The sequence below is a fragment of the Nelumbo nucifera genome, chromosome 5, assembly GCF_055504915.1.
Source record: "Nelumbo nucifera cultivar China Antique chromosome 5, China Antique-T2T, whole genome shotgun sequence".
Lineage (NCBI taxonomy): Eukaryota > Viridiplantae > Streptophyta > Magnoliopsida > Proteales > Nelumbonaceae > Nelumbo > Nelumbo nucifera.
Window position 1 is genome coordinate 20,344,150 of NC_142653.1, and position 25,359 is coordinate 20,369,508.

General features: G+C 37.7%; 2 protein-coding genes and 1 long non-coding RNA gene across 3 annotated transcripts; 2 read left to right on the forward strand and 1 right to left on the reverse strand.

Annotated features, from left to right (window-relative positions):
• Positions 1-4,906: 4,906 nt before the first annotated feature.
• Positions 4,907-9,464, reverse strand: LOC148791277 (uncharacterized). Its single transcript, XR_016076096.1, has 2 exons — positions 9,350-9,464; positions 4,907-5,096 (listed from the first exon to the last, which is right to left on the reverse strand). It is a non-coding gene; the product is annotated as an uncharacterized LOC148791277 (long non-coding RNA).
• Positions 7,288-9,010, forward strand: LOC104595667 (protein RADIALIS-like 3). Its single transcript, XM_010256500.3, has 2 exons — positions 7,288-7,890; positions 8,671-9,010. The coding sequence occupies exons 1-2, from the start codon at positions 7,619-7,621 to the stop codon at positions 8,696-8,698; spliced, it is 300 nt and encodes a 99-aa protein (XP_010254802.1). The 5' UTR covers positions 7,288-7,618; the 3' UTR covers positions 8,699-9,010.
• Positions 9,465-17,249: 7,785 nt separating the features above from the next.
• LOC104595668 (uncharacterized) lies at positions 17,250-24,145 on the forward strand. Its single transcript, XM_010256501.3, has 8 exons — positions 17,250-17,794; positions 17,907-18,002; positions 18,561-18,671; positions 19,089-19,398; positions 20,109-20,199; positions 20,832-21,174; positions 22,243-22,391; positions 23,431-24,145. The coding sequence occupies exons 1-8, from the start codon at positions 17,516-17,518 to the stop codon at positions 23,939-23,941; spliced, it is 1,890 nt and encodes a 629-aa protein (XP_010254803.1). The 5' UTR covers positions 17,250-17,515; the 3' UTR covers positions 23,942-24,145.
• Positions 24,146-25,359: the final 1,214 nt, after the last annotated feature.

Here is a 25,359-nt window from a genome sequence, read left to right on the forward strand (position 1 = left end):
TCCTGTCCTCTCTTGGTTATAATATAATTGGGCCCCCATGCACTAACATCATGAGAAGTAAACAATTAAACATTGTAATGGTGAATGGATCATGGATGGATATTGATAAGGGTAGATTTGGCCTTCCACTAACATCAAGACATATGGTATTTCGGAATAACTGGGTGACACCCAGAACCACCTAGGCGACAAATTGTCTTAGCCAAAATGATGGAGCCCTAGCTAACAACCTGGCACTGTCGCTGACCTGGCGACTTGTCCCTAATGCCAACTTGGTGACCTGTCCCTAATGCCGACCTGGTGACCTACCCCTAGTGTCGATCTGGTGACCTACCCCTAGCATCGACTTGGTGACCTGCCCCTAGTGCCGACCTGGTGACCTGCCTCTAGCGCCGACCTGACGACCTACGAGACGTGCTCGTCGTCGATTTCTACATGCATCCCATCACTCCCGGGTCTCTCGAAAGTCAGCTCTCATACCGAATGTTTTGGGAGAAACCGAATAAGGTGCAAAAATTGGCCTACGTGCACGACTACCTCCAAGGACTTCGGAGCAATTAGGCACGTCCTCCCAGAGATCCCAAATGTGTTGCGTGATGCTCATGCCAAACAATGCATATATAAAGGCCTTACCTCCAACTCCAGGGGGTAGATGCGACCTACGAGACGTGCTCGCCGTCGATTTCTACATGCATCCCATCACTCCCGGGTCTCTCGGAAGTCAGCTCTCATACCAAATGTTTTGGGAGAAACCGAGTAAGGCGCAAAGTTTGGCCTACGTGCACGACTACCTCCAAGGACTTCGAAGCAATTAGGCACGTCCTCCTAGAGATCCCAGATGTGTTGTGTGATGCTCACGCCAAATAATGCCTATATAAAGGCCTTACCTCCAACTCCAGGGGGTAGATGCGTAATTTAGTTCTCACAGCTCTCCAGTTCTCTCACATTTAAGTATCTTAAAATCTCTGATTCACTAACTTAAACATCGGAGTGCCCACCCTGGGTAAAGCAACCCAGGCACTCTGACACTGTGTCCTTGTAGGTCACATCAGAGCCACCTCTCTAACTCATCACCATTCAACTAAACAAAAGAGCCATCTCTCCAGGTCGTCACCACTCAGTTAGGCGTCAGAACCACCTTCCAAGTAGGAATATTCAGCCAAGCATCTGAGTCACCTACCAGCTGGGGAGCTGCCAAAATACGCATCATCATATATAAGTACAAAGAGAGAGAGAGAAATTAGCTTTAAGTAAGGTATGAAGTAGGAACAGCTAGCTAGCAATCATGCATATATCCCAACAGGCACGCACGTCCTTTCAGTAAAGTATGCATGCAGTTCCTATACAATGGGACTAGAACAAGATAAACAGATAAACTAGACGTGATACTGTATCTCTATGAAAGAAAATACAGGTAAACAATTAACAGAAGTAAAGTCTGTCAAAAGTAACTCAAACAGATAAGCATAAGCTATGGTAACCCAGCAGGATGCAAGGAAGAGAATAAACAAGACTCGACTTACACTTGCAGACAACAATTAACCAACTTGCTTGATATCAATTAAGCATCTGATGTGATTTCTAGAGTCGGCCGGCCAACCCATTTAGTCCGGGCGTTGATATTTTAATATTGGCAGAAGATTCGACTCAGATTTATTATAAATAGTTTTTAAGTATATCTTTTCTACCAACAAAAAACAATTATTTCTTTTCGACTTTTCATGATAATGAAAGCTAGACAGATTTTAGCTACTCTACAGAAAACAATCCATAATTCCGGTTGTAAATTCTAATAGCGGGTTAGCTCGTGCAGCTGAGGGTCCTGAGTCCTGACCCACCACGATGAATCCGGCGACAAGGAGATTCTAGATACTGAGACCTAATTCGATTCCCATATCTGTCTAATCCACAAAGTATTTTTTGCCATATCTTGCTGACCATTCAAAAGGGGTGCCACAGGTCCAAATTGCTGGCAACGTCCAATAAAAATTAGAGACCAAACCCCAAAGGCACTTAGATGTGTTAATCACATCAAACAAATTGTTAGGCGTGTATTCGACGCGTAGAGCAAAGTTTAGCATGTTTCAGTTAATGGAATATCCTTCTAAAGTAAAAGGAAAAATGAATGGGTTCCGCTTCTTTCAATTTCCAACTATGGTATGCTTCACATCAACTACCTCTTATGCATAAATACCTAATCTTTCCTTATTATGATAAACTATAATGCTTGTACGCCTTTGTTATTATTATTACAAACTATATACTTATATAAAGAGAAATAACGCCATGACGCAATAAAACTAGCCTGAAGAGAATTTGGGGAAGGAGCCCAGTGCATGAAAAGTGAAAATTTGATTGCCAGTCAAGACTCAACTCAAGCCCACTATTTATCTGCATAACGTGTTGAGTTTTCTTTTTTCATTCCTAAGAATAATGAGCTTTTCCTTGTTGTCTGACAACATAAGTCTGAAAGAGCTTTTCCTTGTTGTCTTGAAAATTTGAAGGGTGAAATTCATAAAAATATCCTGAGTTTTCAAATAGTCTTAAATATACTACCTTATAATTGTTAGAATTTGACAGAATCAAATAAAAGATTTTTATCCTTTATTATTCTTCAAACTTTTAATGAAAACCAGAGAGAAGATTAAATCAGAAACAAAAGAAATCCTTACTTTCATCTTCATACAATCCTCGCTTGCCCATTTTCATTTTAAACCGTTTGTACAAATTTTACTAGAGACCTATATTCTTTTGTCTTGCACAAGGATGGAATGGCTTAAACTTTGGTCCTCCGTTTCTAGGGGTGGCCATGAGTCAAGCTCTTCACGAGCTATTCGACTTCGACTTGTAAAAAGTTTGATTCGGCTCAGTTTCAATTGAGCTCAAGCTCGAGTTCAAGCCCATATTACAGGCTAGATTAATAAATGAGCCAAGCTCCAGCTTAATAGAGCTCGACTCGTGAGGTTTGTAAGTCGACTCAAATAAAAAATATTTATATATATAATTTTAAATTTTTATAAAATATTTTTTTTCAGATCAAACTCGAGCCGAGCCAAGCCAAGCTCGAGCTTACGAGGTTATGACAGCTCGAGCTCAAAGTTTTAGCTCAAACCGACCTCGAGCTCGAGTTCGAGCCTTAAACTTACTAGGTGAGCCAAGCTCAAGCCTCATACTATTCAGGTCGACTCGAATTCACCCCTATCCGTTTCTACTCATCAACATGAATTCTATGCATTGATTGGTGATTTTCAGTAGTTGTCATTCAATCGTTGAGCTCCATGTGTTCATTTTTCGTGTAGACTGTTAACAAATTGTTTGACCTTTCAATGTCACGTTTTTATTTTGACAAATCCATATATAAACTCCCAACTCTCAGAAACAATTGTTCCAAACAATATTGCAAATAAATCCACATATAATACCAAAATTTTATAGCAAATTAAGATCAATCCACAAGCAAATCCACCATACAACAAGATTCATCCACAAGCAAAGCCATAAAATCAGTGTCTCTAAAATGATCCGAATCCTCAAAATCACAGCAAAATACAAATCCAACAACCTGAACATCTTAGCTACTCATATAATCAATGCACCTAAAAACTAAAAAGGGATGATCAAGTTCTGTTGCGGTTGCATAAACAAAAAGGAGGTATATTCTTTTAAAAGAGGTCCATCCTTTGAAATAGGATTTTTGAAATATTAAAACTTAGAAGAGGTTCATGAAACGGTAAGTAAAGTTTTACCGAAAGAGGATATGTTTAAGTAATGGGATCAGTCCACAAGTATATTTTAGTCAATTCAAAAAAGTTGGGGTTTGTTTAAATCTATTTATTAATCTCAAGGTATCATGTTTTAATTTGTGCTGAACAAGACATACATCCAATTAATAGATTTTTAGATACCAGAAAAATTTACAATTTTTTTTCAAAATTCAAAAAAAGTGGTAACCAATCAGAGAACATTCTTCAAAATTCACATGATTTTATCGGCCAAAGGCCCAAAGCTCTTTAGAAGACCATTGAGTCTGCATCTGCTACCCATAGAACATACAGCCACATACATCAGAAACATCTCAGTTGTCATTATGGAGATATTTCTGATACGCGAATGTAATGAAACCCATGTTTTCTAATCAATTTTTCTATCAACAGTACATTATAGCTGTACATCTTACAATATAAAATGGCGATGTTGATTTCAATTCAAAACGGGTAGAGCGAGGGTAGAGAGTAGTGGACAGGAAATTGGTTTGACTGTAGTGTGCTGTCAATTTGTGTGGATAGCATTTGGACAAGAGGTGTTGAATTTCACAGCTGTGTTTGTACACTTTTGTTCGTAACAAATCCACAACGTTGATTTCAATTCATAAAAAGTTTATTTATGAACACTACTAACCAGGATCTTGAACTATTACCCTACCCCCAAAAAAATAAATAAATTAAGGATCTTGAACGAAGTGGTGGGCCTGAGCCATGTACGGACGTAACGTCTCGGATTTTGACATGAATGGGCCGTTCTCAAACTCGAATCTACGTCACCACGCTTGTCTTGTCAACCCCACATTTGATATTTGATGGTTACACAGGAAGTAGCCCTATTCATATTTATAGTAAATAATAATAATAATAATAATAATAATATAAACGCCTTTTTACACCAAATTAAAATCATACCTGGAAAATTGCTTAATCCGATAAAAGCAGTTTGGCTATTTTGGAGCTAATTCTAATCCTAAATTAATTATAAAACTATGGCCCCATGAGGGACGCATGAGAGAGAGAGAAAGAAGATCCTAAATGCTAATGGAGGGAAATCCCTGTAGAAGCCAAAGGCCAAGCAGCAGGAAAAAAGTTCTAATTCCTGAACTAATAAGAAAAAAATAAAACAGTTTATAACCATCATCTTAGAACCCTAAAATAATGTATTCAAATAAGATAAGATCTGTTTATTTGATGGACGAAATCACATATTACAACGCTTGGTACCAATTGAGTGGTGGGTGCAATTCAGATGTAAAAGAATATGTACCTTCTGTCTATTCCACATCATGTACTAGCATCAGTACCTTAGTACCCCACTGCTTTCAAGTCTTCCTGGTACATCAGTTTTAAGATGTGAATCAAAGTGTCGGTGTTAATTCTTTAGTGTAATGGTACAAAAGTTTTTAAGATAAATGTTTGTCTTGGTTACTGGTGAGTGGTGAAGCTTCGCTTTCAATACTATAATATGATATTTGTCATATGTGAAGAAGCTATAATTGCAAATATCAATTGAAGAGGTCAAAGGGGTCTTCCATATTGTTTTTCATTTTAACAAACAGAATCAGTTAACCTCCTTAAAAGGGCAGTTTTTTCTTTCTCAGTAGGAGCTTTTCAATTAATTATCTTTAACGGATATGGCAGATAGGTGTGATGTAGTCCATATTGGTTTTTTCTTCTTCTTTTTGGAAAAAATCATGAATGTTAGCTCTAATATCTTATATTCTACAACTAGGCTTTGAAGCACAAAATAACTAAAGTTAATTGAGAGGCTCAAGGGATTAGACTGCAAATAGATCTCATCAAATCAGATATATATATATATATATAAAGATATCTAAATTTGATCTATTTTTGTTTGGACTCAAATCAACTCTTATCCATCAAATTTACGCGGTTTGGATTGAAATCAATCTGATATTGGATATTGAATGCAGTTAATAAATTAAACTGAAAGTGATCAAACTAGTATATATTATCAATAAAATGAACTAAAAAGTGATTTTAATATTGGACATACCAAATGTGTTGAAAATAACTTATATAAGACTTATGTCACTTTAGTAAATATATATATATACAAAATTCAAACAACTTTACAAATAGATAGCAATATGAATTTCATGTGGATATACACACATACATTCAAACATCATCGGATAGGAGTGGATTCATATTTGATCTAATTATAAACAGATTGAACTCGAATCAATCTTGACCAGATTTCAATTCAAATGTCTGTCGAGTACCATTTGCAGCTCCCACAAAGGATTTGCAGGGTACTACTATAACACTAGCATTTCCTTTATCTTTCCTTTCAAGGTAAATGAAATGCATGCTCAAACACAAAACCCTTCAAAATAGCCCCCAGTCTCGCCCCAAATTGTTAGCCAAACACCCGAGTCCTGTCTTCAATTTTAGTTGGCACAAGACAATCTCTCTCTCTCTCTCTCTCTCTCTCTCTCTTGACAAAGCTTTGATACTTATGGGTCACTGTTAAATTGCTCTTTTGCTTTTGTTTACAAAGAACATGCAGGTTCTTTGTGCACAGGTAGTCTGAAAGAAACCCCAGCCCTCCATGAACTGACAAGGAATTCTAGAAAAAGAGCAAACTCTGTCGATTCTGCTGACTCAGCTAAAATTATTGGGTGATTACTCAGCTTGAGTGATCAAGCTGAACAAATGGTACGATCACTACCCTGTTCACTATTCATTGGCCCAAAATTTTGAAAAGCTTACAGCATCAATTTCTGAACCATTGAGTGATGAACACAATATGGCTAATACAGTTTACTCAGAGCGGTCGCTTCTGCATGATCATCACCAAAGTTTTTGTATCTTTGCAACGGTAAATCTCCAACACTCTATTATGTTGTCGGCCCCCATCTCACAAGAAAAAACGGAGTTCTGAACCCATCATGTCTCTGTGGCTGAAACTTCATTTTATTTCTACCACACCCTTGAGAAAGGTGAATAGTACTGTAGTAACAGGCAGAGGATCAGGGTCTGACACGTGAAGGATAGAATAGAACAAAGATGGGAGAGGGTCATCATCCTCCTGATAGGCAGAGGACAAAATCAGAATAAATTGTATATCAAAATCCAGACCACTTGGGCATAGTTATCTTGGATCTTCTTTCCCAGTGAATAACCTTTACATTAGATTACGCGAATTTGCTGCAATTAGCAATAAGAGAAACAGAATCCCATTGAAAGACGACAAGGTATCTTAATTAATTTCATAGTTTCGGCGGGGGGGAGACTGGGAAGGGGAGGGTTTTGTTTTCTTGCCAAATCTATTATGTGGGTATCATAGTATCTAATCCCACTTGCTAGTAAATTCTCATGGAAATCCACCTTGTTGTTGATGTTATAAAGGAAAGAAAAATGACACAAAAAATATAGAAACAAGGAAAGAAAGAGACCGTCCTTTGATACCCGATTCCCCTTCCCTCTTGTGGTTGCTTGTCCTGCTTCATCTTGTGGCTCCTATAGTCACAGTCACAGCGTATTGGCGTATTTACTTCTACCCTTTTGGAAAAATATATTCGCCAACTGGAAGGTATCCATCACGCTTTCCTCCGGTTTATAAGGAGCAAGCAGGCAAGGCAATCTCTGGCTCAACAAACCATCCTTGACTGCAGTCTCTTCTCCCTGGATACGTCTTTTCTTCTCTTCGCTTTCGTGTCTGACTCTTTGTTTCCATCTCTGTATTTGCATTTAGGCTCTCCCACCATTTTCCAGACTCCAACGCACGTCAAACACTTTGCCATCCACAACTAATTACTTGCCAACCAACAACCATATTACCTACTTCTTCTAGAGTCTAATTTTTTCCTTCATCCTTCACCAAACTAATGGCATCGAGCTCCCTGCGTAGCTCAAGCTCATCATGGACACCCAAACAAAACAAGTTATTCGAGAAAGCCCTGGCCTTATATGACAAAGACACCCCAGACCGGTGGCACAATGTAGCCAGAGCTGTTGGTGGGAAATCTGCAGAGGAAGTGAAGAGGCACTATGAGATCCTTATAGAGGATCTCAAGTATATCGAGTCTGGCCAGGTTCCGTTCCCTAATTACAGGTCTTCTGGAAGCCACAGCAAAGGCATCGGCGATGAAGAGCAAAGGTAGCATGCCTGTGACTCCATTACCTACTATTCTATCCGAACAAATTACTTTTTTGGTACTTTGGTTCCTGGTCCCAGTTACCTAATGTTCCATTCTCTCACCATGATTTTATAAGATATTCTAACTGATCAGTAGAAGTGATCCGTCTTCCTCCCGGGCACAGACATTCAGGGAAATGCCTGAGGAGATCAAACAGTGTCGTCCAAAAAATCCCAGCCATCATCCTGCTATTATAGATGCAGCCTGGTGGGTCCATGGGCTAAAAGCCTAAAACAGATCCCTCAAATCCTACCTTTTATGGTCCATCGAATGTTTCAGTTCGGCCATGGAACCAACTCTATCCCCTTACTCTTCCCAATATACTCAACCAACCAGTGTTTATGTGTATCAGCTATCAACAAAAGAAACAGGTCTATCCACAGTGCATTCAATTTTCTATCCTCTCCTTCCCCCCGTCAGATTTGATGCCATTCGATCATTCACCAGGGATTACACACGTGTACTTGGCTCTAACTTAATGCTTCTAGCTCCATGTGTACAACAACCTCCAAGCCTCCTAGGTTAGGTCCAACAAGAATAGTTCAGTAATCTTTTTCCTGTTCATGGTCCTCTTTCTCTCTCTAATCTTTTTTTATTTTATTTTATCATCTCTCTCTCTCTCTAATAAGCAACTTTATTATCTGTAGTTGTTATTCAAGAATAATGCTTTTCCAATCTAGATGGGACATTGTAAGGGTAATTAATTTTACTTTTGGTTCTAACGCTTTTTTCTTGTACAGGCTGTTGAAGTACCTAAAACTTCAGTGAAGTCGAACAGTCATGCTCATGCATCTATAGTAAAGTAAATCTTATCACTTATCAGCAAATCTCTATATAAGAAAAAGCAGATGCAGATAGAAGCGTGGAAAAGCTAATCACTCTGCCGTGATTCTCCTTTTCTTTTCTTTTTCTTCTTTTTTTCCTTTTTATCTTTTCTTTCCGTTATTAATCTCTGAAAGTCCTTATTCGTACTATATATGTGGTTGGAACAAGGATGAACCATTAGTTCAATGGTCTCTCCTTATTCCTTTGTCTCTGTATTGTAACAAGGTCTGTAATGCAAATATGCAGTATTCTGTACTTCTGAATGCAAATTCCATTTTCTAAACTAAAATCAAGCAAACGAAACCGAAAAGAGAACCATAAGTATTATATGATCAAATTCCTACGGTGGCAGATTATGAGAACATAATCAAATTTACATAGTCTACTGCAATTGATTCTCCAATTCAAAGGTGCTAGCGGTCAAAATAGCTATCACCATGGATATCAAAAGCATATTCTTTTTGCATAGATATCAGAACAGTAAAAGCAAACAAAAATCTAAAAATTAGAGATTGCACAGAACAAGCGATAATCAAAACAGAGGAACAATGGAGTATGGATCGAAGGCCGTCCTAGTAAATTAAAATGGCTGACCTGGTACATTCTCTCTGGGATCAAGAACTTTCCTCTCGACTCTCGAGTTCGTCCACAGAATGCGATGCTCAAGAATGAAAACATAGTTCCTGTGGATGAGGAGTAGTCAACAATCAACATCCACCAGAGGCGGGAAACTTTAATCGTCTTTCAAATTAAAAAATAAAAAAATAATTAATAATTAAACAATAAGGCGATTTGTATGACGTCGGAAGTGTATGATACCGGAAGAACTTTGACCGATCAGAAAGTTGGAAGTTGAAACTTGAAAGTTGGAACAGGTGGTTTAGAGAATAAAACCATTGGCCGTTGTACCGGTTCAAACAGTCAGCTCAGCTCAGGCGACAGACCATTCTCACTTTCTCAGATCTCAATTTCTTTTTTCTTTTTACTTTTTTCTTTTTGATTTGTGGGAATTAATCAACCAGATAAGAATTAAGAAAGCGAACTAGGGGAAGGTAAAAATTTGGATGAATCAACAGTCCTCAATCTCATTGAGAGGAATCTAACACTAGCAACCTTTGATGCAGGGGTTCGACTATGATACCCGAAAAACTTACGGCCTATCATTCTTTCAACGGGTTGTCATGATTCTCTCCACCAAGGCACTGATACCTATCCAACGGCTGATAATCGATACCTCGTCACATGCCACATGATGCCAGGCTGCCAGCACCCTCATTTAGTTATCAGTTATCACTAGGCCCTTGTGTAAAATTCTCGTGTGAAAGCGAAACCGGTAAATATTCTATTTCTAATATCCCATAAGGCCATAACCCATTTGCTTTGCTTGGGACTTTCAGCTGGATTACTTCCTCTATTTGTTCCCTTATCTGACAATGGTGTTCAGAGACAAGCGTGACTGTGCCTGCGTTTTGGTTCTATGCTTTAGTTTTGAGTGAAAGAAAAGGGAGTATTTTTCTGTCCAGACACCGACCTGAGCCCATATTAGGGCTTGCAGATTTTTGTGCCACCTTTGGGCTCAATTCTTTAGGCCTGGCCCAATACAATATTTTGTATTATATTAAATATAACTTATATATTATATATATTACATAAAATGAATTTAAATTTGTAGGCCCATGAACCTGACCTGCCTCATCCCACTTCCCACGCCTGACTTATATATCAAGCCCAGAGTGCATGCTGGACCAAGTCTGGATTCATGGTTCACGCCAAGTACTGCCTTGATTTTAAAATATTATTTTTATTTTTATTTTAAATAAATTTATTTTTCCAAAAATGCTTTTAATTAAAAAATTGGGATTAGAGTCAACTTTTATACCCAATGGGGAATTGGGGATTAACGTCTGAAACATTTCAAAATCAGGGTCAATGATGGAAAATATAGTCTCCGCCCTCTTGTCATTCCTTATCCTATAGCATAAGCTTTTTTCGTACCCACCTCAAAAAGACTAAAGCTATGTTACGATCCATTTCTCTCGTATTAGTAGTATGTGATGTTAATGTGAGGTATCCCACGTTGGTAGCATGGGATGCTGTTGTAGGATATATGTGCTTGGGTTCCCTTCCTCTAACAACTAGCTTTTAAGGATGAATTCTCTTAAGTCATATAAGAAATGGTATCTGAGCCTACACTATGCCTCCTAGTTGCAATTTAGCATTGGGCAGCCTCACCGTTCAACACTATATATTGCACTCGTTTTTACAAATGAATTAAAAAAACTTTTTTCTCACCATGAAATGAAACATATCACTAAGCTAGCAACTCTACTTATTTTTTCTTGATTTACTTATACCTTCGCTTGGATTTTGGTCAAATACTAAGATTTCTCATAGGGTTTACTTGTTAATTTATACCCCATGTGGCCGCGTAACAATATGGAGTTTTGTTAATTGAAGAGAATGAATCAATAAAAATGGGAATTTTATTAAAGTGCCCCCATTTGATAAAATCTTAAAGGGTGTTTGGTTTCATTGCCATTGTCAATACAAATTTTGTGTATAAATCCTAATACAAGAAAAGTGAAGACAAATTCAAATAAATTGATTTTTTATATATATTTGAAATAAATGAGATACAAATTCTTTGGATTTGAATTCTCTTACAAAAGAGATAGAACTTCTAATTCTCTCTCAATGGTACTCCTTGCAACTTGAGGATTTGGATTTGAGTTGAAGTCGAGGGTCAAATGACGTGCTCTCGTACTTCAAACTGTGATAGAGATTGCTTCCTTCAATTTGGCTTTGGAAGCTTGTTTAACATAAGGATTCTACGAGATTGCTTCTTGTAACTCGGGGATTTTGATTTGAGTCAAAGCTAAGGGTCAAATGACATGCCCCCATACTTCAGAAAATGATGGAGATTTCTTCCTTCTGGGTTTTGAAATCTTGATCAAGAAAATGATTCCACAAGACTTCAAGATTGTTATTGCTTTGCTCTCCAAAAGATGGTGTATGTGCTTACTTCTTCCCAAGAGCCTTCTTATTTCATTTAGTGTCTTCTTATTGACCCCCAAAGTCCCTTCCCTCTTGATGAGAACCTCTATTTATAGATTTCCTGGTCTAATCTCTTAATCCCATTAATTAAGGATTTGGTTAGCTCTCTTAACTCTTTTTAGAGAGTGAAAGGTTGTAATTACTATCATTATTGGATAGAATAATTTATCATCCATTATTGTCTCTTCAATCATTAGATAATTTCCATCTATGGGAATATATGCATTGATTAACTAGATATTTGATTGGCTCTAATTACCTTTCATAAATAAGAAAATAGGCAATTTATCGTTTGTGGAGATAATGATTTTTAATCAATTATTCTCTCTTTAATTATTGACTAGATTTCCATCTTTTGGACTTGAGATTAGTTGGATTATTTTCATAAATCAATAAGATTTGTAATTCAAACTTGAATTTTAGTTTGACTTCAAAGTGGATCCCACATGGACCTTTCCACCATCCTAATGGATTTGTAACAAAAAAGGCCAAATGTTAGGCCCATGCACATATTTGAGAGTATGGGGTATGGTCCAAATTGAATGACCCATACTGAGGCCCATTAGAAAATTTGAGTTTATGGGGGTAGAGCCCATTTTAGGAGCCCATGAAAATTTTAATGTATATAATTTTTTTTTTCTGAAAAATGGTGCCAGGTCAAATCCACCTCGACATGCCTTTTTTTCAAAAAAATGATGTTTGTTTAACACATTTTTCAATAAATGTCGAAAAATGACAATGCCTCGTAAATCAAAATTTGAACGGTGTGAAAAATGTTGAAATTGTTGTTTCCCCCCATGTGCCATCATTGCCCCCAATGGCTCTATGACATGGCACCTACATGAATCCAACGTAGCATGAACTCAAAATGATAATGTGCATTACATTGCACTAAACATTCACGTGAAAGGATGGTCGAATGAACAAAACATCGAGGGTTTGTCTAGTCATGGGAAACCACCGATCACCACCTATACTACCTATTGATTTCTCACTAAAGGTTTTTTGTTCTTCATTGCCACTGCTTGACAGTATCTCACCAAGGGTTTTTTGTTCTTCATTACCACCACCTGCCGCTATCTAACTATTGCTACTTAAAAGACGATTAGAAACCACCGATAAGTCATGGGAACCAGTTAGAGATGGCAATTTTTCCTATCCCCGATGAGCTCAAGGATGGGGATTATTTTGGCAAGGCGAGAATAGGGATAGGGATTAATAGGAATCCCCGATTGGGGTCGGGGATGGGGATTGAGGTCCCCGCTCCATTCTGACGTCGATTATATATATATATATATATTAAATGTTATTTATATTAAATATATATTATTATATTATTTATATTATATATATCAAAACATATTTAAAACATCATTTATAATTTAAAAATTTTATTTATTTTAAATAAGTTTATTTTTCAAAAAAATATTGTTATCGAAAAAAATTTCGGGGATTTGGGTCCCTGCAAGGAACCCATCCCCGTCGGGGATCGTGGATGGGTGATAAATTTTATCCCGACGAGGATTGGGGACGGGGATGGGGTTAATTTCAAAATTGGGGTCGGGGGATGGGGAATATGATCCTCGCCCCGAACCTGCCCTCTTGCCATTCCTAAGAACAGTTTAAATGTTGTGTTCTTAGGGTTTATTTTCTTTTCTCTTTTGTTATGAACATGTTTAACATTCCGAACCCACCCTCTTTTTCGACAAGTATTTCTCATTCTTTTTGTTTGGTTTCGAGTTCATCCAAATAGCATAAGGGTTGTTAGATTGTCATCAAGCACATGGTGGTATTGGATTAAAAGAGATGCACGCCCAACACTATATCGACTACTTGTGCATGAAAAACAGTAAGGCTATGTTTGGTTTGAAGGAAAAGGTAGGGAAATGAACTTAGGAAGCGAAAGACAAGGAAACCAATACAAGGTTTGTAAGGCTCTAATTGGTTTGTGGGAATATTTGGGTGGGATGGGAAAGTGTAAAAATTTACACTTGCATTATTTGGTTACTATATGGAAAAATAATGGGAAAAGCATTGTGACGAGCTACTTCTTCGCTATTGGGTGTTTTGTTTCACCAAGAGGAAGACGAACAGTAGTTCACCTACGGAAAGCGAAGACGATGAACAGTGTCGTTGGTCACCATTGGGAAGCGAACAATGCCGTCGGAGATTGTAGTTCGAACTAATAGGTAGTAGCAGACCGTTTAGACTAAAGAGAAACATAATTTTCCTATTTGGAAGAAGAAGAAAAAGGAGGAAGGGGAGTGACTATTCATCATCTCCTACCTTTGGACTAACAGGTAGCAGCAGACCGAACCCCCATCTCTCTGTCAAACGTCTTTGTCGGCGGCAAGGGAAGAAGTACACCAAAGTAGATCGTGTTTCTTGTATCGTTTTCAACATAAACCAAACACTCTCAAGGCTACAGTCGATAAACTTGGTTTTCTTAATGAAATCTCTCTAAACCGGCCACAAATCATCATTCTTGTCTAAAGAGAGGTACTCTGAAATCGAATCGAGCTCAGATCTCCTCTGTACACCAATTGAGTTCAAGCCAGACATAGAAGGTATTGCTCTGCCCGATTCGCCTTAAACTTAGGAAGAGCTACTAGAGTCGTTGGTGAAATCTCATTGAACTAGCTCCTGCTTTTAGGTTCGAACGGGGAAGGGGAGGTAGTTGATCTCCGATTATAACGTGAAAGGCATTGGTTCTCTCTCTCCTTTGTTCGTTGTCGCTGGTTGCCTCCTCTGTTCATCATCGCTGGTTGCCTCCTCTGTTCGTCGTCGTTGGTTGCCTCCTCTGTTCGTCATTAATGGTAATGGTGCTTTCTCAAATTTTACCACTGGGGTTACACAGTTTTGGTGCGACCCCAAATCCATGATTTTGGGATCTGACATCCCACATTTTTCTCATCCCATCCCTTTGTTTCACTTAAAACAAATAAGAGAAAAAGGAATATTTCCTTTTCTCATCCCTATCCCACAAACCAAACGGAGCCTAAAGGTTTCCCCACCTTTCTCTACATTTTCCTTCAAACCAAACATATCTTAAGGAAAATTCCGTTATCAAACATCATAAGCTGAAAAACGTTTTGTGCTTGTCCTACATGGAAAAAATGGTTCCAAATAGTTTAACACCAAAAAACGGATAGACGTGTCATTGGGCGTGGGCGTTTTATTGGGTAAATCGGGCTTAAAAAACACACACGTTACGAAACACCATCTTAATATTATCTTCAAAATAAATGTATTTGACAATAGTGTTTCCCACATCTAAACATCTAAAAATCAAAAAAAAATAAATAAAGTAAACTCACAATCATTGGATTAGTTTTAAGTTTGAAAGAGACAATCTAAAAACACAATATACAGGGAGAAGAGAGAGAGGTGGGATAAGCATAGAAAATCACCGTGAGAGTAGGCATGGCAACGGGCAGGACACCCCCTCCCTGTCCCCACCCCATAGTCAATGTAATCTACCCCATCCCTGACTGCTTCAAGATAATCACCTAAAATTAAATTTATTTATAGATGTTTCACAAATAGGATTATAAAAATTTAGGAATATTTTAGGAATCAGATTATGATAAATTGTAGATATTTTAGAAATGGAATTATGGGATCTTAGGATTTTAATAAATTGGAAAAAACTTAGAAATATTTTAAAAACCAGTATTAAACCTAGGGATTTTTATTAATTTACCACCGGGTTTAGGGCGGGGTCAAATTCTGTCCCCGATTCGGGGCAATTTTTCCCATTCCCACCTCGTCCTCGTTTAAGATCAGGGAAAACCCGCCCCATTTGGAATAGGGCCATGGTTTTACAAGAAAAATTGCCATCCCTACTTGAGAGAGCTTGGAAAGGTATAATGTAAAGGGACTAGGAGCGTTTGGTTGGGTTAAGGGAGAAAAGAGAGGTTGTTTAACATATCCATTTTTGTTTTAATATATTAATAGATTAATTGATAAGAATATTGTGGGTCCAAATGTAGTAGGCAGGATAGATGAGCACACTAAGTAAGCACCTAATAGCTGTGTGACAACTATCCTAGCTAATTTGCCTTTCATCATAACGTTTTTGTTCCGTTAGGAGTTCTCTATTGTTTTGTTATTTGTGTCAAAATAATTAAAAACAAAAAAAAAATAATAAAAAGGAAAACCTGTCCCATTTAATGCGCCTTTCTCTCCACCCTTCTGCCATTTAGGATTATCCCACCTCTGGACCTTCAGTCGCTGCAACTGGTTGGTTGGGGTAGGCACTCAACTTGGTTGGGTGGAGTGGATTCAACTATTTGCATTGTGTTTTTTCAAGGACCCTTAAAATAAAAATTACATTTAATTCTATTAATTGCAATCTTTTTTCATCCTCTATTATCTTCAGAAGTTTCGAAACTAATTTTTCCTCTATTGTTATTTTGTTTATAATAGATAGCTTTGATTCAGTGTATAAATTATAAAATTTTTAAAAATAAAGAAGATTCCTGCACATGGAGAACTTTAGTAGTAATACATATAAACTAGCAGAGGGGCCCTGCTTCGTAGGGCTGGAATGGAACTGTCAACCCGTTGACTTGATTTTTGGCCAAAAACCGTTGAATCGGTCAACGACTCATTGACTCGAGTGGTCGAACCATCAACTCGTTGACCCATTGAATGGTTTTTGGCCTTTTGTTTTATTTTTTTTTAATTTTTGTTGTCAAAACGGACCGTCCATTCGAACCAGACGGTTGAACTATCGATTCAAAAATTGGTGGCAAGAACAATTCCATTTTCGGGTCATATGAGTCACACAGTCGAATGACATAACATCATAGTTTTTAAAACCAACCCGGAGACCAAACCGGTTAGGGGTCTGGTTACCAAGTCAAACGGGTCGACTGTTCGAATCGAACAATTTTTTTTATAATTGAAACCCTCTTTATAATTGAAACTTAAACAAGAAAAGGTCAGAGATAGAGAATCCAATAAGTTCCAAGTACTTTCAACTCCCAACACGTTTAGATTTTCATTTTTCATGATTTTTTTGTTTTTAATTATTTTGACACAAACAATAAAACAATAGATAACTCCTAACGAACAAAAACGTTAAGATGAAAGGCGAGTTAAGTGGGACAGTTGTTACCTAACGTGCCAATTACATCCGGACAAAGATATTATATATTATTAATAAATATATAATTAATATATTATAAAATACCTGTGCTTCGGATTCAGGTCCAGACTTCAGGCTTTAAATAGAATCGGGCTCAGGATCGGATCTGGTCATTTTCTGAGGCAAAGCCCGGCCCGTGAAGAGGTTATAGCCTTATAGGGTCTGCCGGTCAGGCAGAGGTTCGGTCATTGACATCTCGTTAAATCTGGTCGGGTCAATGCAACTCGCACCAAACCCGACGTGTTGAATCCAATAGGCCATAGATATTCCACGTTTGTGTCGAGTTACGTACTTAAGGATACGGTAGTCGGTAGAACTCTTTCATTTCCTTGACTAATTTCTTTTTTTTTTGGTCCTGACTAATGTTTAAACCCTAGGGGCCATGATACAGGGGTTTATGCTTCGCTCCGCCATCAAACGGAATCGTCCTACATTTTCTTATTTTCGCGCGAATTTCTTTTCCTTCGTCATGGTCTTCATCTCGTTCCTTCTGAGGATTTAAGAAAATTCTGTACTCTTTAATCCGACCACAGCTCGGGATTCGAAATCCAGCCATGGCTGCTTTAAGGATTTCGTCCTGCGCAGCAGTGGCTGCCACCGTTGCTTCCCTCTCCGCATTTTCCGATCGTGCGTACGCCGACGGCCCGTTTCGTTTCTCTCCTTTCTCTTCGTCTTCTTCGACAGCTCAGCCTGCTCAAACAGCTAGTCCGAATTCGAAAGTCAAGGCGGCGGCCGAGGAGTCAAGAGGCAGTTCGTCTGGCTTCGATCCCGAATTGTTAGAAAGAGGTGCAAAAGCCCTTCGCGAAATAAACAGCTCTCCACATGCCAAACAGGTATTTGATATTCCTTGTATGAGGTTGTCTGGCTATTTTTCTTTTTGGACCTATAGTTAAATTCTTTTTTATCTTGCTTCTCACCTTTCTTCCTCATTGTTTGTTTTCACAGATTTTTGAAGTGATGAGAAAGCAGGAAGAGACTCGTCTGGCCGAGTTGGACGCAGAGAAAGCTCAATATCAAGCTATCCAAGCTCAGGCTGACATTGTGAGTGTTTTACATTTTAAACCGCTTGTTGAATTTCTGTTGCATTTGAACTTATATTACGTCTTTAAATACATCAATGAGAATGCTTAACGGCGTTATTATGCTAGAACTTTTTTGTTATTTAATTACTACTTTAAAGGTATTATGTTTCTATTTATCTGGATTCATTATATGCTTTTATTAACTAATACATTTTTTTCCCAACAGGATTGACTAATGCATTTAGTCTATAGAGTATATGAATTCATGATTGAATGATGCATTTATGCATTTTCATGTAGTTATTGGAATCAAAGCATTTATTTTTGTGAGGATCCCTTTATGACACCATCTGTCCATTTTTTGATTTGTTATGTCTTTGTATTAAGTCAGATAAGGCTTTCAAGTTTCACCCTGTTGAATCACTCAACTGTCATGACTTGACTTATCAGTACTTTTATTTCCATTGCGCAAACTAGATATGCAAAAATTGAATTTGTTTATCTATTGCACTGTTGTAGAATGAGATAATTACTCATTAACTGTTTCCCCCTTACAATCAGTCATTTGCATTGGCAGGAGAAGCAACGGAAAATGGCTGAAGAACAGAGGAATCTAATTCAGCAACAGGCACAGGCAAAAGCACAAATGGCTCGCTACGAAGATGAATTGGCTAGAAAAAGAATGCAGGTGGCTGTCATTTCAATCCTCAACCATAATAGGGAATTAGTCGGAGGTGTGGACAAATGGACTAGTAGCCAAGAAAATACTTGACCAAATTGAAGGAGATAGTGAATTGATATAATAATATTAGAAACATCGACCTTGCCAAGGAACATTTACTCGACTGAACTTATAATTTACTTGGCAAGATGATGAAGATGTTGGTTGCACCATTGATTGATTCTGAAGTTTTAATATAATTTGGCATATTTTTTTGAAATTATTGCTTTGATCAGGTCAACAGCAAGTTTAGAAGAATAGGCTATGGGTTAACACAATAATTCTGGGCATTGTTCATATTTGCATGCTATTAATTGGGCAAGACATTCTTCTGCCTGGTCTATCTTAAGTATGTCCTTCCATTTATCTGTTCTTCTTTTGCAGACAGATCATGAAACTCAAAGGCTACAAAATGCTGAATTGGTTAGAATGCAAGAGGAGTCCTCCATACGAAAAGAACAAGCTAGGCGTGCTACAGAAGAACAGATCCAAGCACAACAACGCCAGACTGAGAAAGAGAGAGCTGAGATAGAACGTGAAACAATAAGGGTAAAGGCTATGGCTGAGGCTGAAGGTCGTGCCCATGAGGCAAAACTGACTGAAGATCATAACAGGAGAATGCTTTTGGAACGGATGAATGGTGAAAGGGAAAAGTGGCTTGCTGCCATCAATACTGCTTTTAGTCATATTGAAGGTACACAAGGGCAGAAGTTTATAGCTGTATCTATAGCTGACTGAAAATAAAATAAATGATAAGCTGCTCTGGCCTCTGGGATGAATTATTTCTTGCATCATGATTCCTGTGGTATCAGTTCATCTGGTACAACTTGGTGATTTGTTCAACTGTATTGAAGTCACTGGTACCCATTTAAGTCACAAATCCTTTTAGCTGAAATCACATGGTATAAGCCTTATTGGATGAAGTCATGTGAATGATGAGATCAATGGTTTGTAACTCCAGTTGCTCAATATACTTGTCTAGTCTCATATTGGAGTTTGGTCTTGCCTGGTTGGCCTTTTTTGTTCGAGTTCTAAACCTCATCATTTTCTTGTTCTCAATGTTCGTCGCATTTAATGCTAGCATCAGATGCTTCTTTGAGTTAAAGATGCCTACAGATTGTGTCATAGTATTTTCTGAGTGTTGGAATTACTTATTATTTTCATCTCATAGTATTTTCTGATTGTTGGAATTACTCGTTCTTTTCATCTAATAGAAATTTACGTACTTACACTCGTGATCAGATTTCTAAATTTTCATGAGTGTTGGCATGGATTTAGGGATGATATTCTTTTGATCTTGATCCTAATTGTTGTTAATAATCTTAGTTTTAGTTACTTAGATTGGGACATGGACTGCACCTACTTGTATATTTGATCTAATGGTTTATCAGCTGTAATTTGCAGGGGGTTTCAGGATTTTATTGAATGACCGGAATAAATTGCTTGTGGCTGTTGGAGGAGCTACTGCATTAGCTGCTGGAGTTTATACTACTAGGTTCATAAGCTAATAATCTCATTGCATTTTTAATTCAATACCTTGTTATGCTATTATCTCGTGGGATTGCATGCCATAACTTAAACCTTGAAGGGGTAATTTCTGCCTGCACTGTAATTATTCTGCTATGACGAAGGTTCTTATTGGCCCTTGTTGCATCAAACTCTTCTAAAACCCTAAGAGAAAGTATAATCTCTATTTGTTCTATTAGCTTTTCATTTTTATCTTTTTATTTGGCCCGTAATTACCGAAGTGTCCTCATGTGTTTTAAACTTAAAAAACAATCTTTTTACATTAAATAATTCAATTGTCGTAGGTTTTTTGAGGCTTATGCCTTTCTACGCTTCATTCTTGAGGATTGAGGCTTATGCCTCTTTCTGACAAAGGCTTAAGTCTCAGACCAAAGTTATGAGGCTTAAGTCTTGAGGCAAATCTGAGCGCCTCACCTCAAGGTGTAAGCCTTTTAAAACCATGGGAAATACAGGTTTAAGGCAAAGCCATATTTATAATGTTCAATTTGGATTTTACTGTTTTCGACTTTTCATCCTCCATTTTCACAAGGTTTTTTTTTAATGGATAAAATGATAAATACAACTAAATATGATCCTGAGGTTTCTATTTTGTTTTTACAGAGAAGGTGCTAGAGTGATCTGGGGTTATGTCAACCGTATACTGGGCCAACCTTCTTTGATTCGAGAGTCATCAATTGCCAAATTTCCATGGTCAGGCTTACTTTCTCGAGGTGCTAATAAGGTGCTCAGTTACAGCACCACAGCTGGGGCAACAAGGTCATTGGAAAGTAAATCCAGTTTTAGGGGGATTGTACTCCACCCTTCATTGCAGAGAAGGATTGAACAACTTGCTCGGGCTACAGCAAATACCAAGTCTCATGAGGCACCCTTCCGTAACATGCTTTTCTACGGGCCTCCTGGGACTGGTAAAACTATGGTTGCAAGAGAAATTGCACGGAAATCGGTATTATGTTGACTTCTCATTTTTAACGTGCTCATACCATGGCATGCAATTGATTTATTTTTTATGTCTTTTCTTTTTACCATACATGGTATTTTGTGGAGCCTGTGAAGCAGGAGCTTCCATCTGATTTGGACCAGCCAAATGGGTGGAAGATAAAAAGAGAAGAAAGGGAGACATAAGCTAATTATCCATTAGCAATTGGAGAATTGATTGGGATATACTTGGCTTAGACCAACCTGAACCCATATGTATGGTCAGGTTCAACATTCAGTTAAGGTTAAGGTTAGGACATGTAAAGCCAAATTAAAATTGGTTTAGTTATATGGTTTATGACTTGGACAATCTAACCAAACCCAGATCTGATGTGTTGTATTTATATGTAAGGTTCAAAGTATTGATACAATACACCCTATATCGGGCATGTCGTATCGAATCTTTTGACTTCCAATACGCCTATTTAAAGGGAGTTTTGAGAAATCTTTTTTTTTTCTCTAATAGATGAAGTATATAAAATATTATAATTTTATGAGATTTTGAAAAGAAAAACTAAAAATTTAAAGGCGGAAGGTTTAAAGTATCAATACACCCCTTCTACTGTATCGGGGTGTTTTGATACTTTGAATTTTATCATATGTATACATGTTTTAATGCATATAACATTATATATATTTGTGCTGAGGGAGAAGAGTGGTGTTAGCTATGCCATTAATATGTGGTACATGCAGTGAATTTGAATACTACAGTCCCAACTTCTAGCCAACCTATCCATTGCAGTTTGTTCATTAAGTTTGGGCTGAGTAGTCAAATTAAGGATTGCATTGGTATGGTTAAGGTTGAACCAGAGAATTCAAAAAGACAAATCATGTGTTGGTCTAGGGTTGACACTAATCCCTGGAGTTGCATCCTGGAAACTGATGTAGGTTTGTCCAAGAGATCTAGAGTTTGTGGTTTTAAAACTCGGAGAATCAATAAAATTCCAAATAACTAGAAAACTTTATAGGAAGTTAGTTTTGAAGGTTAAAAATTAGTATTAACTTCTTCCCATTGGGTCTGAATAACTTTCTACAGGGTTTGGATTATGCAATGATGACGGGGGGAGATGTAGCACCTCTGGGCCCACAGGCAGTCACTAAAATCCATCAAATATTTGATTGGGCTAAAAAGTCAAAGAAAGGTTTACTACTCTTCATTGATGAGGCTGATGCTTTTTTGTGCGAGTAAGTTATCATCTACTGACACTTATTCTTTTTTATTCTTTATATTTTTCCTCAAATTTTCTTCTGGTAATTTTAAGTAGGTGAATGTTCTTCGGTGGATAGAGGGTACTTGATTAATTCTATAATGTATTCAAAGAGTTATTCAAGTAGAACTTAGTTTGTATAGGCAGTTCATAACAAGGCTGAGAACACAATGATGAAAAAAAAAAGAAAAACAAGGTTGAGATTTGAGAACATCAATTGGTGAATTATGAATTGACCAAAATGACTACCAGTCAATTATGCCCCTCAGAAAACATAAAATATCACATTCATACATGTCTTAAAGGACAGAACCAGTTTCGTTTTACAAAAATGTCTAGGAGAAATGGATATCCAGGTGTATATGTACTGTAGGCAATTATGTTCTTCAAGAAATATAAAATTCTACATTATTACATGTCTTTAACGGATAACCAGTTTCGTTGTATAAAAATGACTTTGAAAAATATGTGGATCTTTTTTTTGATAAATATGTAGTGATTTGGATCTTACAACCAAAGTTTCAAGGATTTATGCATGTATAGTATTATAAATGCAAGTTAGTTGGAATCTAACAAAGCGTCAGGTTTTCCAATATTCAAAAGTCCTACTTGAATTGAATACATGGAAGTTTTAACTTGTTAGTGGTTCATTTTTCTCAACAGATCGTGTGATTCATGTGTATGTACTTTCACAATTTACTTTTGATGGTATGATTATAATTGAGTAGATACTGGAGCTATATTGGTTCGCGAAACACCATATGATATGACTTCTATGTCATGCCATGTTGCTTGGTTTAGAAAGCTACGAAAAAGCCCATTTTGCTGGTTCTAGAACTAGCAAATGGGTTCCCACTGTGGCACGTTCATGAACTAGATGAAACACAAAAGGAACCATGAAACAAACGTACCCTTTATGTATGACAGAGATGATGGTTTCTATCCCATGCATAGTTTATTTGCTTGGTGAAGTAAAACAAGTGAACTCAGATGTTCTTTTTATGGTGTAATGCCAGGCGTAACAGCATCCATATGAGTGAAGCTCAGCGGAGTGCTCTCAATGCATTGCTCTTTAGAACGGGAGACCAGTCAAGGGACATAGTACTTGTCCTTGCCACTAATCGACCAGGGGATCTCGACAGTGCCATCACGGACCGTATAGATGAGGTTATCGAGTTTCCGCTCCCTGGGGAGGAGGAGCGTGTAAAACTGCTGAAGCTCTATTTGAACAGGTACCTCTCCAGTGGAGACAAGATTGAATCCTGGTGGGGATCTTTATTCAAGAAGAACCAACGGAGCATTACCATAAAGGATATCTCTGAGGATGTAATTCTTGAGGCTGCTCGGAAGACAGAAGGGTTCTCTGGTAGAGAGATAGCAAAGCTGATGGCAAGTGTCCAAGCGGCAGTCTATGGTCGTCCGGATTGCATCTTGGATTTGCAGTTGTTCATGGAAATTGTAGACTATAAGGTTGCAGAGCATCAACAACGAATAAAACTTGCAGCTGAAGGCAGTCAATTAGCCTAGAATTGCGTTTGTGCCAGATATTCTCTTTTAAGATCATTCACCCAACAGTGGCCTTTCAAACGCTCATTGGTTTCAATTTTGTTTGGCCAAGAATCAATTTTTTAGAATGTAGGAAATCTACACATGTTAAATGGGCTCCACAGGCTGGGGAATCAACGCATGGGCTATTGTGAATCTAGAAATCTTATTAATTCACCCGAAAAATAATCTCTCATATACACACAGCCGGACGACATGAACCGGGGCTCTGCTTCTGGCAATGTGGTCTGCATATAATCGAGCTGACTTGATACAGGGAACCACCTGAGTTGCAATGTTTTTTCTCTTTTTGTTTCATTGTATTAGCATGGAATAATTTTTTCAAATGGCATAGTTTCGGTTATATTTTTGCCCTCATTATTTTCCTACCCCTTTTCTTTTACATTAAAAAAGGTACTGCCTTTTTTTTTTTACAAAACCTTATATTTTGTATGTATCTATACTACATAATTTATATTTGTACTTTTTCCAAACTGAGCATCCCCGCTCAACATTTTTAATTCCAATATTGCAATATTATCTTTATTTATAACCTTGCATTTTCTTATAGGCCTAATCTTCCTTTGTTGGGTTTATAAACATTTCCTAACTTCCAACTAATAAATAATCTCACCTTTTTTCTTCTTCCCCTCAATTTTTTTTTTTGAATTTATTATTTTACCTAGTGTTGCTATGAAGAATTGGGGATTCGACTATAATGCCAAAAAGACAGTGATGCTGTTCAAATTGAGGTAGACCAGAGTAGACAAGTCTCACAACTTACAAAAGCTGGTGAGTTGTGTAGGATGAACTGACGAGAGTCCAACTTTCAGAGGCCAAGGTGGTTTCTCGAGGAGTCAGTTAGGTTGAGCTGTCGTACTTGAGCACAAGGTTCAAAAAATCATTATATATCGGCCCGTATAGACTGAAACGTATTGTATTGGGCCCTTTCCAATAGCCCCTATAGGGGTTGTATCGGGTCAGGGCCTGGTTCGGAGGTTAGCCAGGACTTAAACCGGTTCCTCTGAACTAAAATTGGAAAAAAAAGTGGAACTTAAAAAAAAAGGGCCAATACAACCAGCGTATGAACTAGTATCAATATTTTGAACTTTGCTTGAGCAGAGCTTAAAAACTTAAAAAAGCAGGAGAGCGAGAATTGGAGATGAAAAGCAGAAGAGAGAAATACTGAGTGGTGTGCCCTTAAATACCTGAGGGGGGATGTTGTGGTGCTCCTCACTTTTCCGGACAGTAGGCATGCATTGGGGTGGTCTTTCGCCAAGGTTCTAGGGCTGTTCCACACTCCTTGTCATGAGAGGCTATGCATAATTTTTCGTTCACACATGCCTCTCTTGGCCTGAGATAAGGTTCGAAATTTTGATACGTATTAGGCTATATCTATT